Source organism: Achroia grisella, unplaced genomic scaffold (genome assembly GCF_030625045.1).
Source record: "Achroia grisella isolate CSIRO2021 unplaced genomic scaffold, CSIRO_AGI_Agris_v1 utg1576, whole genome shotgun sequence".
NCBI lineage: Eukaryota > Metazoa > Arthropoda > Insecta > Lepidoptera > Pyralidae > Achroia > Achroia grisella.
The window spans coordinates 1,182,382-1,202,181 of NW_026712658.1; the positions used below are offsets into that span (position 1 = coordinate 1,182,382).

The following is a 19,800-nucleotide window of genomic DNA, read 5'->3' on the forward strand; positions in this document are numbered from 1 at the left end:
GAGCTGATCTGAGTTTCTATTATAGAGGTCATAGGACATTTTAATCTCTCCTACGTCGTCCAGTTCTCAGATGGCGTAAATCCTCAATGATCTCCCGCTCTCGTTCTGCAGCCTATTTTGTTGCCATAACTTCCTTACAGAATTTCAACACTGCTTTCCATTAATCGTCACTGTGTAACCATGGAGTTTGGTACAGCTGGCAGCGACAGGTCCTCTCCCACAACTGCTGTCAGGGCTAGAAGATGATCCACCCAAAAATAACACTCTATTAACGTGCATTGTACTGTGTTCACCTCACAAATTGAGCAATGTGTGTCAGATCCATCTACAGTGTATGCACTGTAGATGGATCTGTTTTTCTATATCTGACCTGCTATTCATTACATTATAACTGTCTGTCTGTCCAGACATTATGACTAAGCCGAATGGTGAGGGGCTTCCGCCAATAATTCGTACACTGCTTAAACACTGCACGGTTTGCCTCAATCACATCACAATCTGCAGTCGGTTCAGTCAGTCTCGATCCTCACTTTTTCTTAATAGACAAAACAACAACCCTACAACCGAAACACAACTTACAGAGCAAGAAGTGTGCAGTATATATTAAGTGCCTACAACCCCTAAGAGAAACAGCCGAGAAGTAACATTTTTTTCCAATATTAATTAGACATTTTAAAATTACACCATTCTTATTCATCTACACGCTTGGTCTCTTATGCAACAGACGAAACTGATGCTCTTATATACACTACATAAGAGTACTAAGTACTTAGTGTGTATAAAAGCCTTGGTTTTTTCAAGATTATTTTCATTTTTATAACTTAAGCTTCATAAATACACACAGGTTCCGAACAATCTTGACTCCATCAGACAGACAAGTTTTATCTGAACATGGGTTTGTCTTTATACATTGAACAATGTATATCTCTAGACTTAGACGGATACAAACACGATGTCTATTATTGTTATAATACAATAGCGACCTCTAGGCATACGTCGTTGTCAGTAAAATTTTGCTAGTGTCAATCAAGCCGTCAAATTAGAGTGACGTTCAACATAGATTAGACATAAGTGTAGTCTCTCCCATTTACATTACATCTGTATTTTTGTGGTTCAATTGTCAAACAGGATTATTATTAAAATTCGCTTTTATTGCTTGTGTAAAGTTTATTTTATATTAATCAAAATGCCTGCTGGAACTTCAACCGCCGCCGATCCTATACGAGAAAAAGCCTTTCAGGACTATAGAAAGAAATTAATGGAGCACAAAGAAGTGGAATCGCGATTGAAAGACAGTGAGTATTCATCCATAGATTTACGAACACTTGATTTTTGCCGAATCATCACATCGAAAAATACATATAATAATAGAATGTTTTAATTTTTCGCTGTACTAAATGTTCTTATACATGACCTCATTAATAATATTTGATAAATATTTTTCTATAAAGTATTTATTAAAGCTACTTAATAAATTTTCAATGTTCTTTATGTTGTATTTCGTATATATATTATACGTACTGAATAAAACTACTAATGTATTAGTGATTTTATTAAATGTTAATAATGTTAAATTAATACTTTCAGTGCGTGAGCAGTTAAAAGATTTAACAAAGCAGTATGACAAGAGTGAAAATGACTTGAAAGCACTGCAAAGTGTGGGTCAAATTGTTGGTGAAGTACTCAAACAGCTTACTGAAGAGAAATGTAAGAAACTCTTATAATGTATTTATATGTAAAAATAACTTTCAAATAATTGTTATTAAACTTATCTACTTTCTTCATTGTAGCAGTGCACAACTGTAATTATTATAGGGATTTATATGCAAGTATCTAGAATTATATCACTATCACTTAAGGTGGAGTGTGTAAAACTACTATTTATTCCATTATTATTGTGAACACCACATTGCAGACTAATATACCTTTCAGTTCATTTCTTAATTTTATGAAAATTAAATAGTGACTTTACTCTCTGTTAATGTTTTAATTTCTATAGATAATTAAATTACAAAGTTTCATTATTCTTGAGGTTATCCATTACAAATACCCCATATTTTCTCATCATAATATTACTTTAAATTATTACTAGTGAGACTATTCAGGAGTGCTAAAATTTAATTCTATTTAAATTTAAAAAAAAATATTGTTAAAATTACATACATTAAATATTGTTAAAACAATAAAAAAAAAATTCATTTATTATTAATATGAAATTATTTTTATTTTATGTAAATTACAGTTATTGTGAAAGCTACAAATGGTCCACGATATGTAGTTGGGTGCCGTCGGCAACTGGATAAGAACAAGCTGAAAGGTGGCACCAGAGTTGCATTAGATATGACCACCCTCACCATCATGCGACATCTTCCCAGAGAGGTGATTTTTTTCCTTTATTTTTGCATGATGTAGATGTAGATTTAGGTTGGACTCCATTTTCCGCAATTGGCCTCTCATTCGGGCCGTTGTGCGTGTAGAGCCAGGCTACTAACGTAGCCAGCCAAGCTCCTCCCAGAAGCGCAGAAGTCTCCTGGTGTCTTCGCAGGCTTCTCGGAGCGACCTCACCGTTCCGAGGATTTGATTTCGTTGTGTGGTCACTGCTTCGCACTCCAGGATTACGTGAGCGGCCGTTTCCTCGGCTACAAAGCAGCCCCGGCATAGGGGACTGTCTGTAGCACCTATTTTGTACATATGTCTGTTTAAGGGACAGTGGCCCGTCATTGTCCCTATCATTGTTTTTATGTTATGCCTGTCCAGATTTATTAGGCGTTTTGTCATTCTTTGATTTGTTCTAGGAATTGCCACTTTTGATTGTTTGCAATCGGTGGTTTGTTTCCATCTTTTGTTTTGTATCTCAGTGGATCTTTGGCGAATCCAGGATCGAAATTGTGAGAATGGTATTGGCAGAAACGGATGCGGGCCTGCTACCGTCATGCTTGATCCTCTTCTTGCCAATTCGTCCGCGGCATCATTTCCGTATGATCCGCTATGCCCTTTTATCCATTGGATGGTTACACCGTTGTGCTCTGCCACTTTGTCCATGATATTGTGACATTCGATTATTAATCTGTTGTTTGATTTCCTGTTCTGTAGTGCTTTTAGCACGGCTGCACTGTCCGATATAAATTTTATGTTGAAATTATTGACACCTAACTTTTGCACTGTTCGTGCTGCCTCAGTCAGGGCAACGCATTCACATTGGAAAATCGAACTATGTGGGCCGAGTGGTATGTATAAGTTCATGTTGAGGTCGTTGCTCCTGCTCCTGAACCGTTTTGTGTTTTGGAGCCATCTGTGTATATGCGTAGTTCATTTACAGCAGATTGATCTTGTTCCTCCTGTTTCATTTGTATCTGGTATTTCCTGTTAAATGAGTGATATGTTTGAGTTCTATCACACGGAGCTGCAATCAAAGGTTCGTGTTCGATTGCTTGGTTCAGGGTGAGTGTGAGAACTATTATGGTTTTTGCCCCATAGACCAAGATGGTATAGTCTTATGGCAGCTATGGCTGCCTCCTGTTGTATGAACAGATCGAGGGGTGTTATATTGAGGGCTATTTCCATTGCTGTTGTTGGGGTAGTTTTCATACATCCCGTGATTGAAGAGCATGCAAGTCTTTGAAAGGACCTTAGTTTGTTGACTGTGGTCGTGAGTTTCGACCTTGTCCACCAAACCAAGGCCCCGTACACTAGCATTGGTCTTATCACTGCTGTGTATAGCCAAAGTGTTATTTTTGGTGTAATACCCCACTTGTTTCCTAGCATCTTTCGACATTGATAAAATGCTATGGTGCTTTTGTTGATTTTGTGGTCAAGATGTTTGTTCCATAGGAGTTTACTGTCCAGTATAACTCCCAGGTACTTGACTTCTTCTTTTAGACTAAGGTCTGTGTTAAAGAGTTTCGGTGTCCTGAAGATACCAGGAGCTCTTTTGTTAGTAAACATGATTAGTTCTGTTTTGGAAGGATTTACAGAGAGTTCGTGGTTTTTACACCATCTCTCTACAAGTCTGAAGGCTTCTCTCATGCGGTCGCATAAAGTTCCCTCAAAGTTTCCTGTTATAAGTATAGCAATATCGTCAGCATACCCTACCGTGTAGAGGTCGTTGTCATTGAGCTCCTCAATGAGTTCGTTAACAACTAGGTTCCAAAGAAGAGGTGATAGGACCCCTCCTTGTGGACATCCTCTGCTCACGATACCTCGTGTGGTAGTGTTTACGGTAAACTGAATTGCACGGTTCTTTAGCATGTTGCTTATCCATTCTATGATAGTTAGAGGTACTCCATGTATGGCGAGAGCCCGGCTTATGCTGGTAAAGTTTGTTTTATCAAAGGCCCCTTCGATGTCTATAAAGGCACCTAGTGTTGGCTGCTTTGAGTGTAACGAGTTACCAATTCGGGTTACTACGCTGTGGAGTGCTGATTCCGTTGATTTGCCTTCGCTGTAGGCATGTTGGTTAGGATGGAGTGGTTTGTTTGTGGACACAAGGTCTCTGATCTCTTTGTCGCATAGTCTCTCCAAAGTTTTTATAAAAAACGATGTGAGACTAATTGGTCGAAAGGATTTGGCCTGTGTGTAATCACCTCTGCCTGGTTTTGGGATGAAGATTATTTTCACTTCGCGCCATTTCGAAGGTATGTATCGGTGTGCTAGACATGCTCGAAATAGCTGAACGAGTTGTTCAGCTATTATGTCTCCGCTCCATCTTAGGAGGGCCGGAAAGACACCATCTAGTCCCGCTGCTTTGAAAGGCAGGAATGTGTTGATTGCCCATATTAGTTTTTCTCTATCTATTATTTTGCTAGCTACCTCCCAGTCCGAGCTGCTGGTTGTCCTGTCTTCCTGTGAATTCCATGTGTGGTTATTGTCCACAAGAAATCCTGGGAAGTGAGTTGACAGTAGTATTTCGCAAGTTTCTGTGTCATTCGTTGTGTAACTGTTGTCCGGTTTCTTTAGACAGCCTATTGTGTGGTTTTTCTCCTTGGAGAGACACGCTTTTACCTTGACTGCTTGGTTGTTGTTTTCTATACTAGTGCAGAATCGCCTCCAACATTCCTGTCGTCGTTGGCGAATTAGTTTTTTATATTTTTTCCTCGAGGTAGTGTATTTGTCCCAGTCACTTTGTGATCTACTATTCATAGCTACGTTGAAAGTTTTTCTCAACTTCCGGCGGTGTTTCTCTAGTTCGAGACACCACCAGTGTTGCCTGCCTCCGATTTTGGGTACGGTGAGAGGGCAAGACTGTTCGTAGCACGTGGTTAGTATGGACGTAATGTTGTTTGCGTGATTGTCTATTTCCGTTTTGTCTAGTTTTATTGAGAGTCCGGATTGTTTGCCTACGTGCGTTTTGACCAATTCAAGGAATTTGAATTTGTCAGTGTTGCGAGGAATCCGTCTCGGCTGTGGTTTAGGTAACTGCATGTCGATTGTAAAGCGGATCCATCTATGATCAGAGCATGATAGTTCGTTGGACACGTGCCAGTCACGAACATGCTCCGAGATGCCTGTCGATGTCAGTGTTATGTCTATGATGGTTTGTGAACGAGCGTTTATGAATGTAGGTTCGGAACCTCTATTGAGGAGTGTGAGGTTGTGGCTAAAGATAAAAAGAGCTTTATTTTTGCATATAATTACACAAAATCTATAAACATTTTACTCTAATGAAAGTAAATTATTTTATATTTTCTGATTTCCCTGTAATCCACTTCGTTCTACAAATTTGGAATGAGAATTGGAGGCAAATATTTAAATTTTCTTAACATATTAAACAATAAACTAAGGTACTAAACATACACAATTATTGCCAGCCAAATTTGTATTTCAATAATTGTTTAGTGAGATTTTGTTCAATATATATGTAAAGTTTTATAATATAGAAGTTATCCAGAATATTCTTTGTTATCTAATTGTACCTTTGCCTATAAAAGACCTATTGACTTTATCTAAAAAATGCTTAAGACAAGTTAAGGTAAAGAATTTGATAGTAATCATTTTTTAATTTATATTTTTCCAAATGATTTTTGTGAGTAATGGGAGTAAATGGGCACCATCAATTTTTATTGGTGATTTTGCCAATGTCATGGTTTGAGAGACACAGTGTAGTTTGTTTGTTGTGGCTTATTTTAGTTTGCTCGGGAAAGTTTGACAGTTTCGTTCAGGTTCGGTATATTATAATTTAGGACAGCACAACACCTGAGGGACAACATACAATTATTAGTAGGGTTTTCACTATTAGGTGGACAATACTAGTTAGTAGACAACAATACAAACATAGACACTTAATATTAAATTGAGGGGAGCCATGGGTATTACAATTTCAGATTATCTTTAATTATAATTTTAGCTAGTATTTTGACTATGGAGGGATGGGACAAAGTTAAAAGGAATGATATATTGATAGGACGGGGAAGGTCATGGGGGAGGATATCATAAAGTTGGACTGATAAATTGCACTTGAAGAAAAGATGTTTCAGAGTTCCTTCATCCAAGCCACATTTGCACAGTGAGTGATCGCGGACTCTGATCTTGCATAGAAATGTAGGAATCAGACATGTCCTAAGCGGAGGCGGCGATTTCCATTTTAGTAGTCGTGACTTTTGCCAGATGTCATTCCAAACCTGGAACAATTGAGGTTTCATATGACTTCGCAAATCATAAGAGTAGTAACGATTGTGGGTGTTGCAACCAATTAATGTCGCTTTCCGAGCCCATTAGTTCACAACTTAGCAGAATCTCGGTATCAATGTTAGTACCACTTCTAGTCCAGAATGCTGGCATTTGTGTAGAATTTCACGAATTTGCATGGAGGCAAGAGGATATACCCTTAAATAGTTCTCTTACTTGCTTTGTGAGTTGTGTTTCGGTTGTAGGCAGTGAAATTACAGAATAAGCAACCCATGAGTGGTTCAAGTAAAACTTAATAATATGATGTAGTCATTTATACATGCTACAGCCACATACCATCAGGTGGCCAGTCAGTATGTTGCAATTCCTATTACCTAAAAAAAATATGTGTACTACACCGATTTCTTGTCTTATGGATTAAACACTTACTTTTTAATATGATCAGGTTGATCCCCTTGTATACAACATGAGCCATGAGGATCCTGGAGATGTTACATATGCTGCCATTGGAGGTCTGCAGGAGCAGATTCGACAACTTCGTGAAGTAATTAATTTTATGTTGTGTTTAACAAAAAGTAGCAAAACAATACCATGTATTTGTCTGATTAACTTTATCTATTAAATATCTGCTTGATTTTTGTTTTGACTACAATACTATGTATAAAGTAATGCTAATTTTTTTTTTTTACTGAATTAATAAATAAGATGTAATGTGTTTATTTCTCTAACAATTATTGTGGCATAGTCCACATCAGAGTATCATCTTTTAAATCTTTAAGTATAAGAATAAATTCATACACCATACAGAATGGAAAACTGTATAGGAAGGGAGGACTCCTTTTGCAATTTTGTATTTCCATATCGTGAAATCGTAAACATTTTCAACTTGTAGAAATACTATATGTATTCAGTTAATTATAACAGATAAAATATGACTGGTGATGGATTGATTGTGTGTTATATGATAGGGTAGGAAGGACTTTTTAGAACTTGAATGTGTATGGAGCACAGTATATATTACGGATCTAGCATATGATAGATAAAAACTTATTTGATTATTACTAATTAATATTAATCATTTATAACTGTAATAGTCATCAATAACACTGGATAATAAAAGTAACCAAATGTTGTGATTAAAGTAGTCGTAGTGACCACTATCTAGCTAGTATTTTACACTGACATAAACCCTTTTCACCAGGTGATAGAATTACCGCTGTTAAATCCAGAACTCTTTGTGCGTGTTGGCATTACACCTCCCAAGGGCTGCCTTCTGTATGGTCCACCCGGTACAGGCAAGACTTTACTAGCCAGAGCTGTCGCTTCACAACTGGATGCTAACTTTTTGAAGGTAATTTAAAAAAGCGCTATAATATGAAGGTTTGAGAAACTCCCTTAGATGTGATGAGTGTGGGTCAGATTCTACACACAATACAAACATTTCAGTCACAAGTATGGTTGTGTTGTATGTAGGCATATTATATCTGGGTGTTTTACTATATATGTATACTATGTACATAACATATATTTACAAATTTGTATGTTTTTGTATCAGTTGTTTAGTACTCATAGTGGAAGGTTTTCTTAGTCTGAGACTACATGGCGCTGTGTAAATTTTCTAACGTTATTATTAATGTTATAATAGGTAAGTCTTGAACTCTGTTATCCTAGATTCTAGATGAAGTATTAGAGGTATAGTTAATTGTGGACATCGTAGCAAATGGCCGAAAGGCAAAAATGATACTAAATCTTTATAATCTCAGTTCCTATAATAGTTTCATTACAATTTAAGTCTCCTTTTCTATGTATTATTGAGTATTAATTGTTTTGCTCCTAGGTTGTATCTTCAGCGATTGTTGACAAGTATATTGGTGAATCTGCTCGCCTCATTCGTGAGATGTTCAACTATGCTCGGGACCACCAGCCCTGCATTATATTTATGGACGAAATTGATGCTATCGGTAATAATCTCTCTTTGTTATCACTATATTATACGACTTAACGTGTGTTATTCCGGAAAAAAATAGGACAACATTTTTTTAACAGATTAGAATGAAACAATGTTATGGGAAACGTGCTACAAACTGTCAGTAAAAATTGCATTTAAAATATCGTTCCTTATTTTAGTACATTGGTTTGGGTTCCGTTATTTGGTCCCTTACACTTAAGGCTAACACACAGACAAAAGGATTTTAATATATATATGACTTTATATAAAATAATTTCACACATCTTACTGATACTTCACCCAAATAACTTAAAGAGAGTGATTATCTTATGGTCCCATTAGATACTATTTTAAATGAATAAATAAGCTCACAAGAAACTAATACAATTTACAGGTGGCAGGCGTTTTTCTGAAGGCACTAGCGCTGACAGAGAGATCCAACGTACATTGATGGAGTTACTCAACCAAATGGATGGATTTGATTCCCTCGGGCAGGTGAAGATAATAATGGCCACCAACCGACCTGACACCCTTGACCCTGCGCTGCTCAGACCTGGCCGTTTGGACAGAAAAATTGAGATTCCATTACCCAATGAACAAGCCAGGTAAGAATTTGATTAAAATTGTATTATCATTCTTTTAAATATATGTATATAATTATATATTACAATAGTTTCTTGTATATTTTAATATTTCTCAGCATATTTTACTAGCTGATGCTACCGTCTTTGCCCGCTTTGACTATTTATGAGTTTTATGTCCCTTACTTGAAAAATTTCTCCATTGAAACTCTCATCCCCTATTTCACTTCTAGATTCTTTTTTAAGAAACTGTAACCAGCAATCTATATTCAAATTAAATTTGATTAAAATGTTAGCTATTTGGTTGTAAATAGGATAGAAACAAAGCAGACAGACATTTTAAATTATTTTATGTTATGACTGTATTCTATTACCTATTGCCTATTTAAGAAGAATGATATAGGATTTATATTTTAATTGACCTGAAAATAAGCAACATTCACACTTATATACCGCTATATTATTCAGGTTAGAAATTCTGAAGATTCATGCAGCCCCCATAGCAAAACATGGTGAGATGGACTATGAGGCAGTGGTCAAATTGTCTGACACATTCAACGGAGCTGATCTTAGAAATGTGTGTACTGAAGCTGGCTTGTTTGCTATCCGAGCTGAGAGAGAATACATAATACAGGTATATTTTCACTTCTAACAATAAGCATCTGTGAATAGATTTTTCATACTCACCTTTTGATTTCTCTTATTTATTTTAAAATAATTTTGATTGATTGGTTGACATAGCCTTTCCTAAATTTCTTTAATGCAATTTTTTTATTATATATTTGTAGCGTTTTCCTCCGTATTCCAATTGTTACCTACAAAATATTTGCTTATTTATAGGTAACAACTGTATTCAACTTACCTCGTGTCTATTCCACCATAACAACTATATCTTTGCACACTTTATTTACAATTAAATTTACTATATTTCGAAGTGCGCCACCAAGAATAACTAATCCTGAACATCATTTTTAAAAACGTATTTTATCTTTTCAGGAAGATTTGATGAAAGCTGTACGAAAAGTAGCTGACAATAAGAAATTGGAGAGTAAATTAGATTATAAACCCGTTTAATTTTTTGTACGAAATAAGAAATATAAATTTTATGAGATCAACCATTCATGTGATTTATTAACATCATAAGAATGGTGTTAATAAAAAAATATAACAAATTTGTATGCAGTGAGTGAAAGAATAGTCTTGTATTAAGAACTATTAATAATAAAAATATGTATTACAATGTATATTTTTTATTTTTTTTAACAAACAATAAATAGTAATTTATACACAATCTTATACTAATAATTTCGTCAATAGTCTTACATTAGTAATCCCAGGAACTAGAAAAACAAGGCATGGTTATTTTCTTCATATCTCTCTCTGTTAAATTGCACTACAGTTACAGTATGGTAGACAACAATGGTGAAATATATATAAACGTTAGGATCTTTATATATAAAAGAGAAATCAGCCTCTAAATGGGTAAAGATAACCTTCAGAGTGATACAACACACATTTTCAACTAGAACTTTCTACTCTCTTCCTAAAATAACTCCAAAAATTGCTATTCAATAAATGCAGGCAAAGTCCCATTAAGTCGTGCTTTATCCACATTCTCATAATAACACGAGAAATCGACATATCCCTTTATCCTTTTGTCCTTATCATAAGGTCGATCGTTAACGCAAACATCAGACGACGACTCGCACGATCGATTAGTATCAACAATCGATTCGTTTTCCACATCGTTGCTAGACGAATATTCATCTCGCAACGATGTCTCGGAATCAATTTCGTTTATTAGAGTATTAGATTTTGATTGCACAATCGGATTGAAACGTACGGCGTTTTTAGGTGGATTCAATTCTTCGTATGTTGGTAGGAAGTTAAAATTTCTTATTAGTAATGACATATGGGTGTTAGCTTTTGGTGTTAGGTTATTTTTGACACAGTATGACACAAATTCCTCTTCGATCTCTTCTAGAACTGATTGGCTAATTTTCTTGAAGTCTGTTTGCTTACGGCAGTGTTCTACAATGATTTGGGACAGTTGTTTGTTTGTTTGCTCGAAGCTGCCGCGGGATTCTTGTATGCGTTTGTATACTCCCGCACTAACTAGTACTAGAAATCTGCAACAAATTTCATACTCTAGAAGAATAATGAAAACGTATGAAATCTGCATAGTAACTTTTAAGTATGGAATGAATGATTTCGAGAGTTCCAAATCATACTTAAGGTAGGAAGAAAGTATATATGTATATAAATTATTGGTATGTATAAGGCATATTATTTCTATTGATAAATTTTCATGATTCATTATAATGCAGTGACAATTTTGTTATAGTTTGCCTAGATATCTTATATTCACATCATTGTTAGTTACTGATTTCATTGTACTAAACTGTAAAATAGTAAAGAAAATAATTTCAATATATAGAAAAGGTAAATAATAATAATCAATAAAAATGTTTGAAAACGATGACATGATATGTATTAAATATGGTATTACCTGCAAGACTCATCTAGAACAATAGGGCCGTGTATCTCTGGCGCGGCAACCACTGGTTCCGTAGCGGCGGCCCTCAAACTTGGGATGGCTTTGTACAAACTTTTCACCAGGTAATTTCCCAGGCAACGAGTGCCGGTCTGGTTGCCCATGTATTGTGCTGAAATGAATATAATATATATGCAAAGGTAAGCAGCATATAATCACAACCAATGCCTAATCCATATAGGTTGATATATCTTCCTCTCTTTATTTCTGAGTGACACTCATGCTCTTTCAGAGCCTTTAGGTCCCCATGTACAGTCAAGATCAAAAAGGGGCTAAATTAAAAAAAGTATATCAGTACTATCCAATATTTATTTGTAGAAATAACTAAATGTAATCACAAGTAAAACATAAACATCACAAATGGTGATAGAATTCTAACGCGACCCTGCGACCCGGCAGTAGGAGTAGCCAGTAGGTGTCTGTCCTGCTCATTCTAATCATCACGTTTAATCAAACAAGTCTCCATGGTGGATTTTCTTCCCATTAAAAATCTCATCTTACAAAATTCCATTTTAAAATTTGACGAATTATTTGTGACCTTTAGGACATTTAGGTGTTTTTATTATATTTTTACAGATAATAATCTAATGCCTTCAACTCACCGTTCCTCAGCTTATTGACATCCAATCCTAAATGAGAGAGCCTTAACAATTCATCTTCATTGTTTAAACTGTGATCCACTGTTAACTGTACCACCCTCAAGACTGAGTTATCATCAGTCCTACATAGAAGAGCTCTGGTTTCGCCGACATTTGCGACAAATAGTTTATTATTATGGACAAGTGCTATCACCACAGTGGCACCTCCTGACAGGTGCTTGTCAATCTCCTTAAGTCGGGTTAAAATAGAGTTTTGAAGCATCTGGAATAAAAGTTACTATTTAGTACAAATTATAGGCAAAGCAACTTACACCTCTACTTCATCTGCTTTTTGAAATAGAAAATATATTAATATGCATGTTTTTTATGCATTTACCACTGACATGATAAAAATGACAATTTGTGAAGATCTGTAGAGGTATATCAAAGGTCATCAGGTCATAAGTTTATTTACTTTTTTTGAGGAACATTATTTCAACTTTTAATACTTGTTACAAATAAGTTTTGTATACATATTATTACGTTAATACTAACTTGAGCCTCACTTAATGTCTGAAGATGGTACTGTAAACTGGTCCTCTCCGCTATCATCTCGTCGTAGTTTTCATTATATGCCTTCTCTACAGAAACAAATGCATTCCTGAAAAGATGTTTTGAAAGGTTATAGGTACAATAATTAATTTGACTAAACCTGTATTAAAGTGAATTAAATATAATAATATAAGTAACATACCAATATAAATGTCACTGTTCTTTGCCCAAAGACTTTATGCTTCAGATAAAAGTAATATAATAACATGGACAATACTGACACACATAGATAAATGAAAATTAAATAATGCACTCAAATTATAATTCATATATATATAATATAATCAACTCAAATATTAGTGTATAATGATAGCAACCAAATATTCTTTAAATATCAGTTTATTTATGTTTTACTTTTGCCACTAGCAAGTTAATTTTAACTGTATGTTGCATTAAAGAATTATATAATTAAAATAACATATCATATACCTAATCATGTAGTGTATTGACTCAACAAAATATTTGATTGCGAAATAGAATTTATAGTGTAACTTAATCTAAAGTCAGTTATTCAAATTTTTTTCTGTTTTTACAGATATTGTTTTTATTTTTTTACAAGAGTGACAAATATACAGTTTACTTTTAAACAGTTATCACCAAACTGCTTAACAGTGATGGTGAGTCAGTATTATATGTGTGATATAACTCATACCACTAAAATATAATGCCCTATATAATTATGCTTTAAATATAGACTGTTTGCACTTCTTAAAATTTCAATATAATATTATTAAGCTAGACTATGCCAATTTATAAATTTAGAGTGAAACTATGAAATTACCTCAACCGATCTCGTATTTCTTCGTCTGTGTTATTTGCAGATGGTGGGGGCAATAACATTTCAACTGCCATGCGCTGCATGATAAACTTAGCCGCATCCAATCCATTGTGGGGTTCAAACACACCATACAAGCAACTGAAAGAAAATATAATGTACATGGAAAATTTGAGCTTTCATAAAAATCTGTACCATTTATTCATACACAATAACAATAAGCACATTTTGTGTTTTATAAAATGTTGTCAACACTGTTTTGGCATAGGCCTCCTCCTGCTCTCTCCATTGAACTATGTCTTCCACAACCCTATTCCCAATTATATTCAGTGTATGAATATTATAAACATCAAGGACTGTCTATTTGTTTCTTCTAAATAATCTTAGATGCTATTCATCTAATTAATTTTAATTACTTGTACACTTAACTATTTAGAGGCAACTTACTTTTATTTCAAAAAAGCAAGCGAAGTGTATGTATGCATATAAATTGAAACAAAATTAGAAATAATACCTAGGTCACTCTTGGGATTGTTTGTTACGTGTATTGTATTAGAATTTTTTAAATCTAATAAATATGTAGCAGTGCAACGACAGGTTTCAAATTCACATCCGGCTGCTGAAGACAGGCCTTTAATATAATGAAAAACACAGATCTATTGCATTCTAACAAGGAACGTTTAATGTAACAGAAACAAATACTCACGAGTTTTCTTCTGTCTGGCAGTAAAAACACAAATAATCATCAGTTGTATTCACATTACCACCTAATCTAGAAAAACATGACGCAACACATGTATTCCTGCATTTTGGAAGATCATCTGTCCATAATCTAGCAATCATCTTATTATACTTTTTATTGCGATATAAAATAAGTGCCAAATATAAAAACTACAAGAAAAGAGTTACGAAATGTAAAATAAATATTTAGAATTCTACTTTGACATATACAGTGACACTAACAATATTTGACTGATAGCTTGGGTTGCCAATCTTAAAACGTTTAACTTAAAAAAAAAACCGTATGTAGGCTCAATTTCGCACGCTAATACATGTACGTACATTTTTTACTCATCATATATTTTCACTGATTTCTGTAAATTGAAGTCTTATACAAAGTTGTACGAAGATGAAAACGTTTTTGTATTGAAAATCAAAAAATCTCGTGTAAAATGAACCTCATATGGTTGGCATCCCTTGTCATTAGTAATTTCTTATTATCATCGTCTAAGTAATATTATTATAACGTGCGGTTGACTACGCCATCATAATTCCTACTGGATAAAGCATTCGAAATGATTTAGAAAAATTTTATGATTACAAGTATACTGTACTTCTGCTTTAATTTTTATTGTTTTGTTTTAAAATTAAGCAGCACCACATTGTCTTTCTCCGCTATCAAAGGTTGTCTGAAAGCTTTAAGCGTTTTTTACCTACATGCTCTCAATATTTTGATTTCTTACGTATTTTTTTCAGGTGCAATAAAGAGTAATAAATATATTCTATAACACATTATTGAATGTAATCATAAATTATCATGAATGTCTGTAATAGACCTACATAAATAAGGATTTGATTTTGATCAGGTAGAGTAGAGAATCTTTCTCTAATTTTTATATTTAGGTTCTGCGCATAAAAACTTAATATTAAATATATAAAATTGTCTGTATGTTGAAATAAAAATTATCTTAGCAGACATATCTCTAATACAAATGATTACAATTTTATATCTACTGATTATCTAGAATATATAATATATTGATTAGAAAATAATTATCCAATAAGAAAATGTTCATGACAAAAAAATACTTAATATGAATAATTTTTTACATGTAGTCAAATCATGTTAATAGAAAGTAATTTTGTAACAATAAGGATATAGGCATGATTAGAAACAATTTTATAATGTAATAGAATAAGGCTGTGCAAGTAAATAAAAAACAAAATCATAGACCAAAGTTTTAATGTCATGTCATCACATCACACAAACTTTAATTGTTTATAAGTTTTTCAATTTTTATGTTTTTATTATATTGTTAGCTCTGGTAACCTAAAGAGCTATTGACTATATTTTAAAGATTTTTAAAACCTATATTTTCAACTTCTTTAAAATGAGAAAGCAAACTTGGACGTCAGCCAATAACTTTAGAAAATACCATTATTTAAAAATATTGTGGTGCTTAATCTAAACACCTTATTTACTATACATTAATTATCTTTCCTGTGCAATCATAAAAATAATGTTTTATGTTATAGACTTCAGTGTACAAATGACTTATGCCATCATCTCAACAAATGGTTTTTTTACACTTAATTATGTTTCTATATTGAAAAAATCAATATTCGATTATGCAGTATGTTACAGTATAAACTAAGAAATGTATTAGTGCATGGCAAAGGAGACAGAAGCATTACATATTTTATCAGATGGCAGAGTAAGGATTTCCAAAGTCATTAGTTATAAAACAAATATGAAAGAAAACTTAAATGTCTACAGGACTACATCACAGAACACACATTTTACTCTATAATAAATGCGAACCATGATAAATTCGAATACATTTATTTAGGAACACAAAACATTAATTATTAACAAAAAATAAAAATTGTTTTGAGACACACCCCAATGGCTTTGGAAACCCTAGCTTTCTGTATCACTTCATATTGTGAGCAAAATTAAAAACTAGACCATTCGATAAAAAAAGTCAATTAGTCAGTTTTCTTGTCAGCTGCTTTGGTTTCTGGCTCCTTTTTTTCTTTTTCTTTCTCTTCAATTATTATTTCTTTCGCCTCTTGTTTGGAGGCTTCATCGAAATTACCAACTAGGTTAGGTACCTCGTCGTCTTCATCTATTGGCTTTGGTGCAGCCACACTTGACGCCAGCCTCTTCAACTGATTTAATCCTTCGGGTCCTAGTTGGCTAAGAATGCCAGGGAGCATTTCTGCGATCTGCTTGTTTTCCCCATGGCCCGTAATTGCGAAAGTATTAGCCGCGAGCGATGCCTGCGCTTTGGGGTTGTTGAAATGTATTACAGTGCCGTCATCTTTTATCATATTAACCTCTTCAATACCAGGTATAGTGTTTACTGATAACTTTTTGAGAGAAGACTGCAGTTTCTTGTCGTCTGTGGCAGCGGTCGCATGAACAACCTTCTTCTTGCGCCTCGGTGTACCCTTACCTCCAATGCGCACTTGTGATTGTAATTTCTTCAGCTTTTCGGTGTTCATTTTGATATTTTAATACGCGGCACCTGTCGACAGGAATGCGACACACTTTTTAGTTACGTCTGTTTGTAAATTTCAATTCCTAGCACGCAAGTTTTCCATGTAATTAGATACGCACGTGTTTTGAACACCGGTAAAGTCACAAAGGGAAAATGGTGGATAAAAGACAAGTTATTTCTGATTTTTATTTTTTATAGGTTGGCATTACTGGGAGAAGTGTTTCCGTTCGTATTGTTTCTTATGGTGAAAATTACATTTATGAAAAGTACATATGTTTTATGTATGATTTATCTATTGTAAGAATATTAATTGAAGAAAGAACGCAGAAATTAAATGTACATTGATAATAAGTAAAAAGTATCTAAAATATAAGTTTTATGTCTTTTTGGATGAAATGTAAAAGCCAAATGTTACCAACAACAAAAATACTGCTCCTTTTTATTAAAAAAATAATGTAACAAAATTTTTGTTTATTATTAATAATAAAACAGTAAAACTACAAATAATTTATTTACGAATGACATGTAATATAAAATGATTCAATACAAAAATTACAATACTTTGGTTTGCAGTGACACCTATCGTATTTTGAAGGAACTACATGATACTTTGAAAAAGCCAGTGTACTGTCGGGAACTATAGATGGCGTGAGTATTGTTAATTTAAGATCGGAACGGGATTAAAAAATATAATTGATAATAAATTCTGTTAAATACTTGTAAATAAGTTGGTACATGGCATATCTACTATCTTTAAAATCAAATATGAATTGCATTGCAATAAATTGCAGAGTATACTGTGGGAAAATATAGATGGCGTTTGAATTGTTAATTTAAAACAGAAACAGGGCAACTAAGGAATAAGTACCTACCTATAATTAATTGATAATGAATTCAGTAATACGCACTAATTAATACGGTGTTACCTAGCATATCTAATTATTTATTTAAATTCAAATATGAATTGCATTGTGTAGATATTTCGGTTATTTTTTAGGTACTTAGGTACTCACTGGTCCATAAAGTGTGGTCGGTGATTACTTATTAAGTAATTTTATCGCTAAAAATAAATAAATGTTGCTAAAATGTTGTAGTAAGCATAAGTTTCCGTGTAGTAGGCATCTAATCTACTGAGCCTTTTTTATTTGATAATTAGCAGCAATGACTTACCTAAGTGGCAATCTCCAGGAGGAGAATCACGATGTTCTTACCTTGTGTCAACCCCAATTTGGATGTTAGAAATGAGGGACTACTTAGGTACATTCTTTAATATTTTGGTATGACAAACAAGCTGACGGCCTGCCTTATATATCTACAATAATTACATCTTGTTAAATCCGTACACACACAATATGCGTTGTCATTCCAGAGGGCTAAGATGTCATGCCCCTTATCTTGTAATTTCAATGCTTCTTCTCACCGTACAACCAAATCACAGCTTAAAAAGCCAGTTACTTGGCTGCTGAATAGGTGAGATTTTCACAAAATCTGCATAGGGTAGGTAATAATGGAAATAGTCATAAACTGTCCCGAGTAGCCTGATAGATAGGAGAATGGATTGTTAGTATCTAATGAAGATTAGCGATCTTATTACTAGCAACTGAGTGGAGGTAGGCCTCCACTCCACTCTAATCAGGGACGGATCGTGAATTTGTGAGGCCCTGAGCTAAATTTACTTAGGGGCCCTACCTAATTAGATATATTACACAGCTAAAAAAATACACCGACCAAAAACAAGTGACGGAAATTCTCCGTTCCTTTCGATAGAAGCAGACTTGCATGGGTTGATTGATCTCAGGGTTGCCAATCTTATAATGTTTTTTTAACACATATATCGTTTCAGTGGAGACTGGGGGCCCTTTGCATCCTAGGGGTCCTGGGCTGCAGCCCAAAAAGCCCTTAGGTAGACCCGCCCCTGACTTCAATAGTCCCCACTAGAAGTAATCTTCAACCCCAGTATGTAGGTATAAGCTATGTGTGATTATTTTTAATTAATATTTCATAATAAGTAAGTAGGTATAGTGTAAGATTACGCAGGCAAGAGTATGTAAGTATATAATAACTTTAGCACTTATTTCTAATTGTTACATAAACATCAAAGGGACAGCTTCAGATTACACAAATCTGTCTATCTACATACTGTACGCGATAGGCGAATGGTCGATTTCCGAATCTGCAATCGGTAGGAATCTAGAACTGCAGGTATCGCACTTTGAGGAGACAAAACATTTTCTTGTAGGTATAAGAGTCTTTAGCTATTTCTTTCGCGTCAATTTGAACTTAAACAGTCTTAAATAAAATAATAAGAGTTTCTTAATATCAAGTGTTCCACACAAGAATCATAATAGACGATCGAGTTAGATTTTAGCCCATTGTCATAAAATAAAAGACTGACTGAAAATATATTTTATTGTTGTGGTTCCTTACATGAACATTAAATGATTAAAACTTTTTATGACTTTGAATAATTTGTTTTGGGAGCAAATATAAAATTTAATATTTACTTAAACCTATGCTAAAATTAAGACATAGTTATATTCATGTTAAAATCAGACTATTTCGGGATACGAGATACTTCTTGAAATCTATGCAGTAGGTACTCTGCAATGTAGGTAATAGGCCCATTATAGGTATGTCTAAGAATAATGTAGATACATAAATATACCTAAGTAAATGTCCCTGGTGAATTCACACAGCGCCATTTAGTTCCAAGCTAAGTAGGTAGATCTTATTACTAGACACCTAATAGACATACTTAGATATTTAAATTGTTTAAAATACCACCATAGATATATTATACATAGAAAACACTCAGATCAATAAAAATAATTCTACTCGTGAATATATATATCTAAATACTGTAAGAGCAATAGAATCATCGGAAGTACCTAAAGCGCTAATATT

General features: G+C 34.0%; 3 protein-coding genes across 3 annotated transcripts; 1 reads left to right on the plus strand and 2 right to left on the minus strand.

Annotated features, from left to right (window-relative positions):
- Positions 1–1,118: 1,118 nt before the first annotated feature.
- LOC131841224 (26S proteasome regulatory subunit 10B) lies at positions 1,119–10,397 on the plus strand. The gene is made up of 9 exons (XM_059189498.1): positions 1,119–1,295; positions 1,588–1,707; positions 2,243–2,379; positions 7,070–7,168; positions 7,826–7,975; positions 8,462–8,585; positions 8,967–9,177; positions 9,622–9,787; positions 10,150–10,397. Exons 1-9 carry the CDS (start codon positions 1,187–1,189, stop codon positions 10,225–10,227), a joined length of 1,194 nt encoding a protein of 397 aa, XP_059045481.1. The 5' UTR covers positions 1,119–1,186; the 3' UTR covers positions 10,228–10,397.
- Positions 10,398–10,437: 40 nt separating this feature from the next.
- Positions 10,438–14,615, minus strand: LOC131841223 (TGF-beta-activated kinase 1 and MAP3K7-binding protein 1-like). Its single transcript, XM_059189497.1, has 6 exons — positions 14,379–14,615; positions 13,679–13,813; positions 12,841–12,946; positions 12,310–12,568; positions 11,663–11,819; positions 10,438–11,282 (listed from the first exon to the last, which is right to left on the minus strand). The coding sequence occupies exons 1-6, from the start codon at positions 14,513–14,515 to the stop codon at positions 10,718–10,720; spliced, it is 1,359 nt and encodes a 452-aa protein (XP_059045480.1). The 5' UTR covers positions 14,516–14,615; the 3' UTR covers positions 10,438–10,717.
- Positions 14,616–15,618: 1,003 nt separating this feature from the next.
- LOC131841226 (transcription factor BTF3 homolog 4-like) lies at positions 15,619–17,113 on the minus strand. The gene is made up of 2 exons (XM_059189499.1): positions 17,016–17,113; positions 15,619–16,923 (listed from the first exon to the last, which is right to left on the minus strand). Exon 2 carries the CDS (start codon positions 16,898–16,900, stop codon positions 16,382–16,384), a length of 519 nt encoding a protein of 172 aa, XP_059045482.1. The 5' UTR covers positions 16,901–16,923; positions 17,016–17,113; the 3' UTR covers positions 15,619–16,381.
- Between the last annotated feature and the right edge of the window lie 2,687 nt (positions 17,114–19,800).

Coding starts and splice junctions, on each gene's coding strand:
- LOC131841224 (XM_059189498.1), top strand. CDS start 1,187: ATGCCTGCTGGAACTTCAACCGCCGCCGATCCTATACGAGAAAAAGCC. Junction 2,380..7,069: donor TGCGACATCTTCCCAGAGAG/GTGATTTTTTTC, acceptor TAATATGATCAG/GTTGATCCCCTTGTATACAA. Junction 9,788..10,149: donor AGAGAGAATACATAATACAG/GTATATTTTCAC, acceptor TTATCTTTTCAG/GAAGATTTGATGAAAGCTGT.
- LOC131841223 (XM_059189497.1), bottom strand. CDS start 14,515: ATGATTGCTAGATTATGGACAGATGATCTTCCAAAATGCAGGAATACA. Junction 12,947..13,678: donor GAAATACGAGATCGGTTGAG/GTAATTTCATAG, acceptor ACATCTTTTCAG/GAATGCATTTGTTTCTGTAG. Junction 12,569..12,840: donor AGACATTAAGTGAGGCTCAA/GTTAGTATTAAC, acceptor CTTTTATTCCAG/ATGCTTCAAAACTCTATTTT.
- LOC131841226 (XM_059189499.1), bottom strand. CDS start 16,900: ATGAACACCGAAAAGCTGAAGAAATTACAATCACAAGTGCGCATTGGA.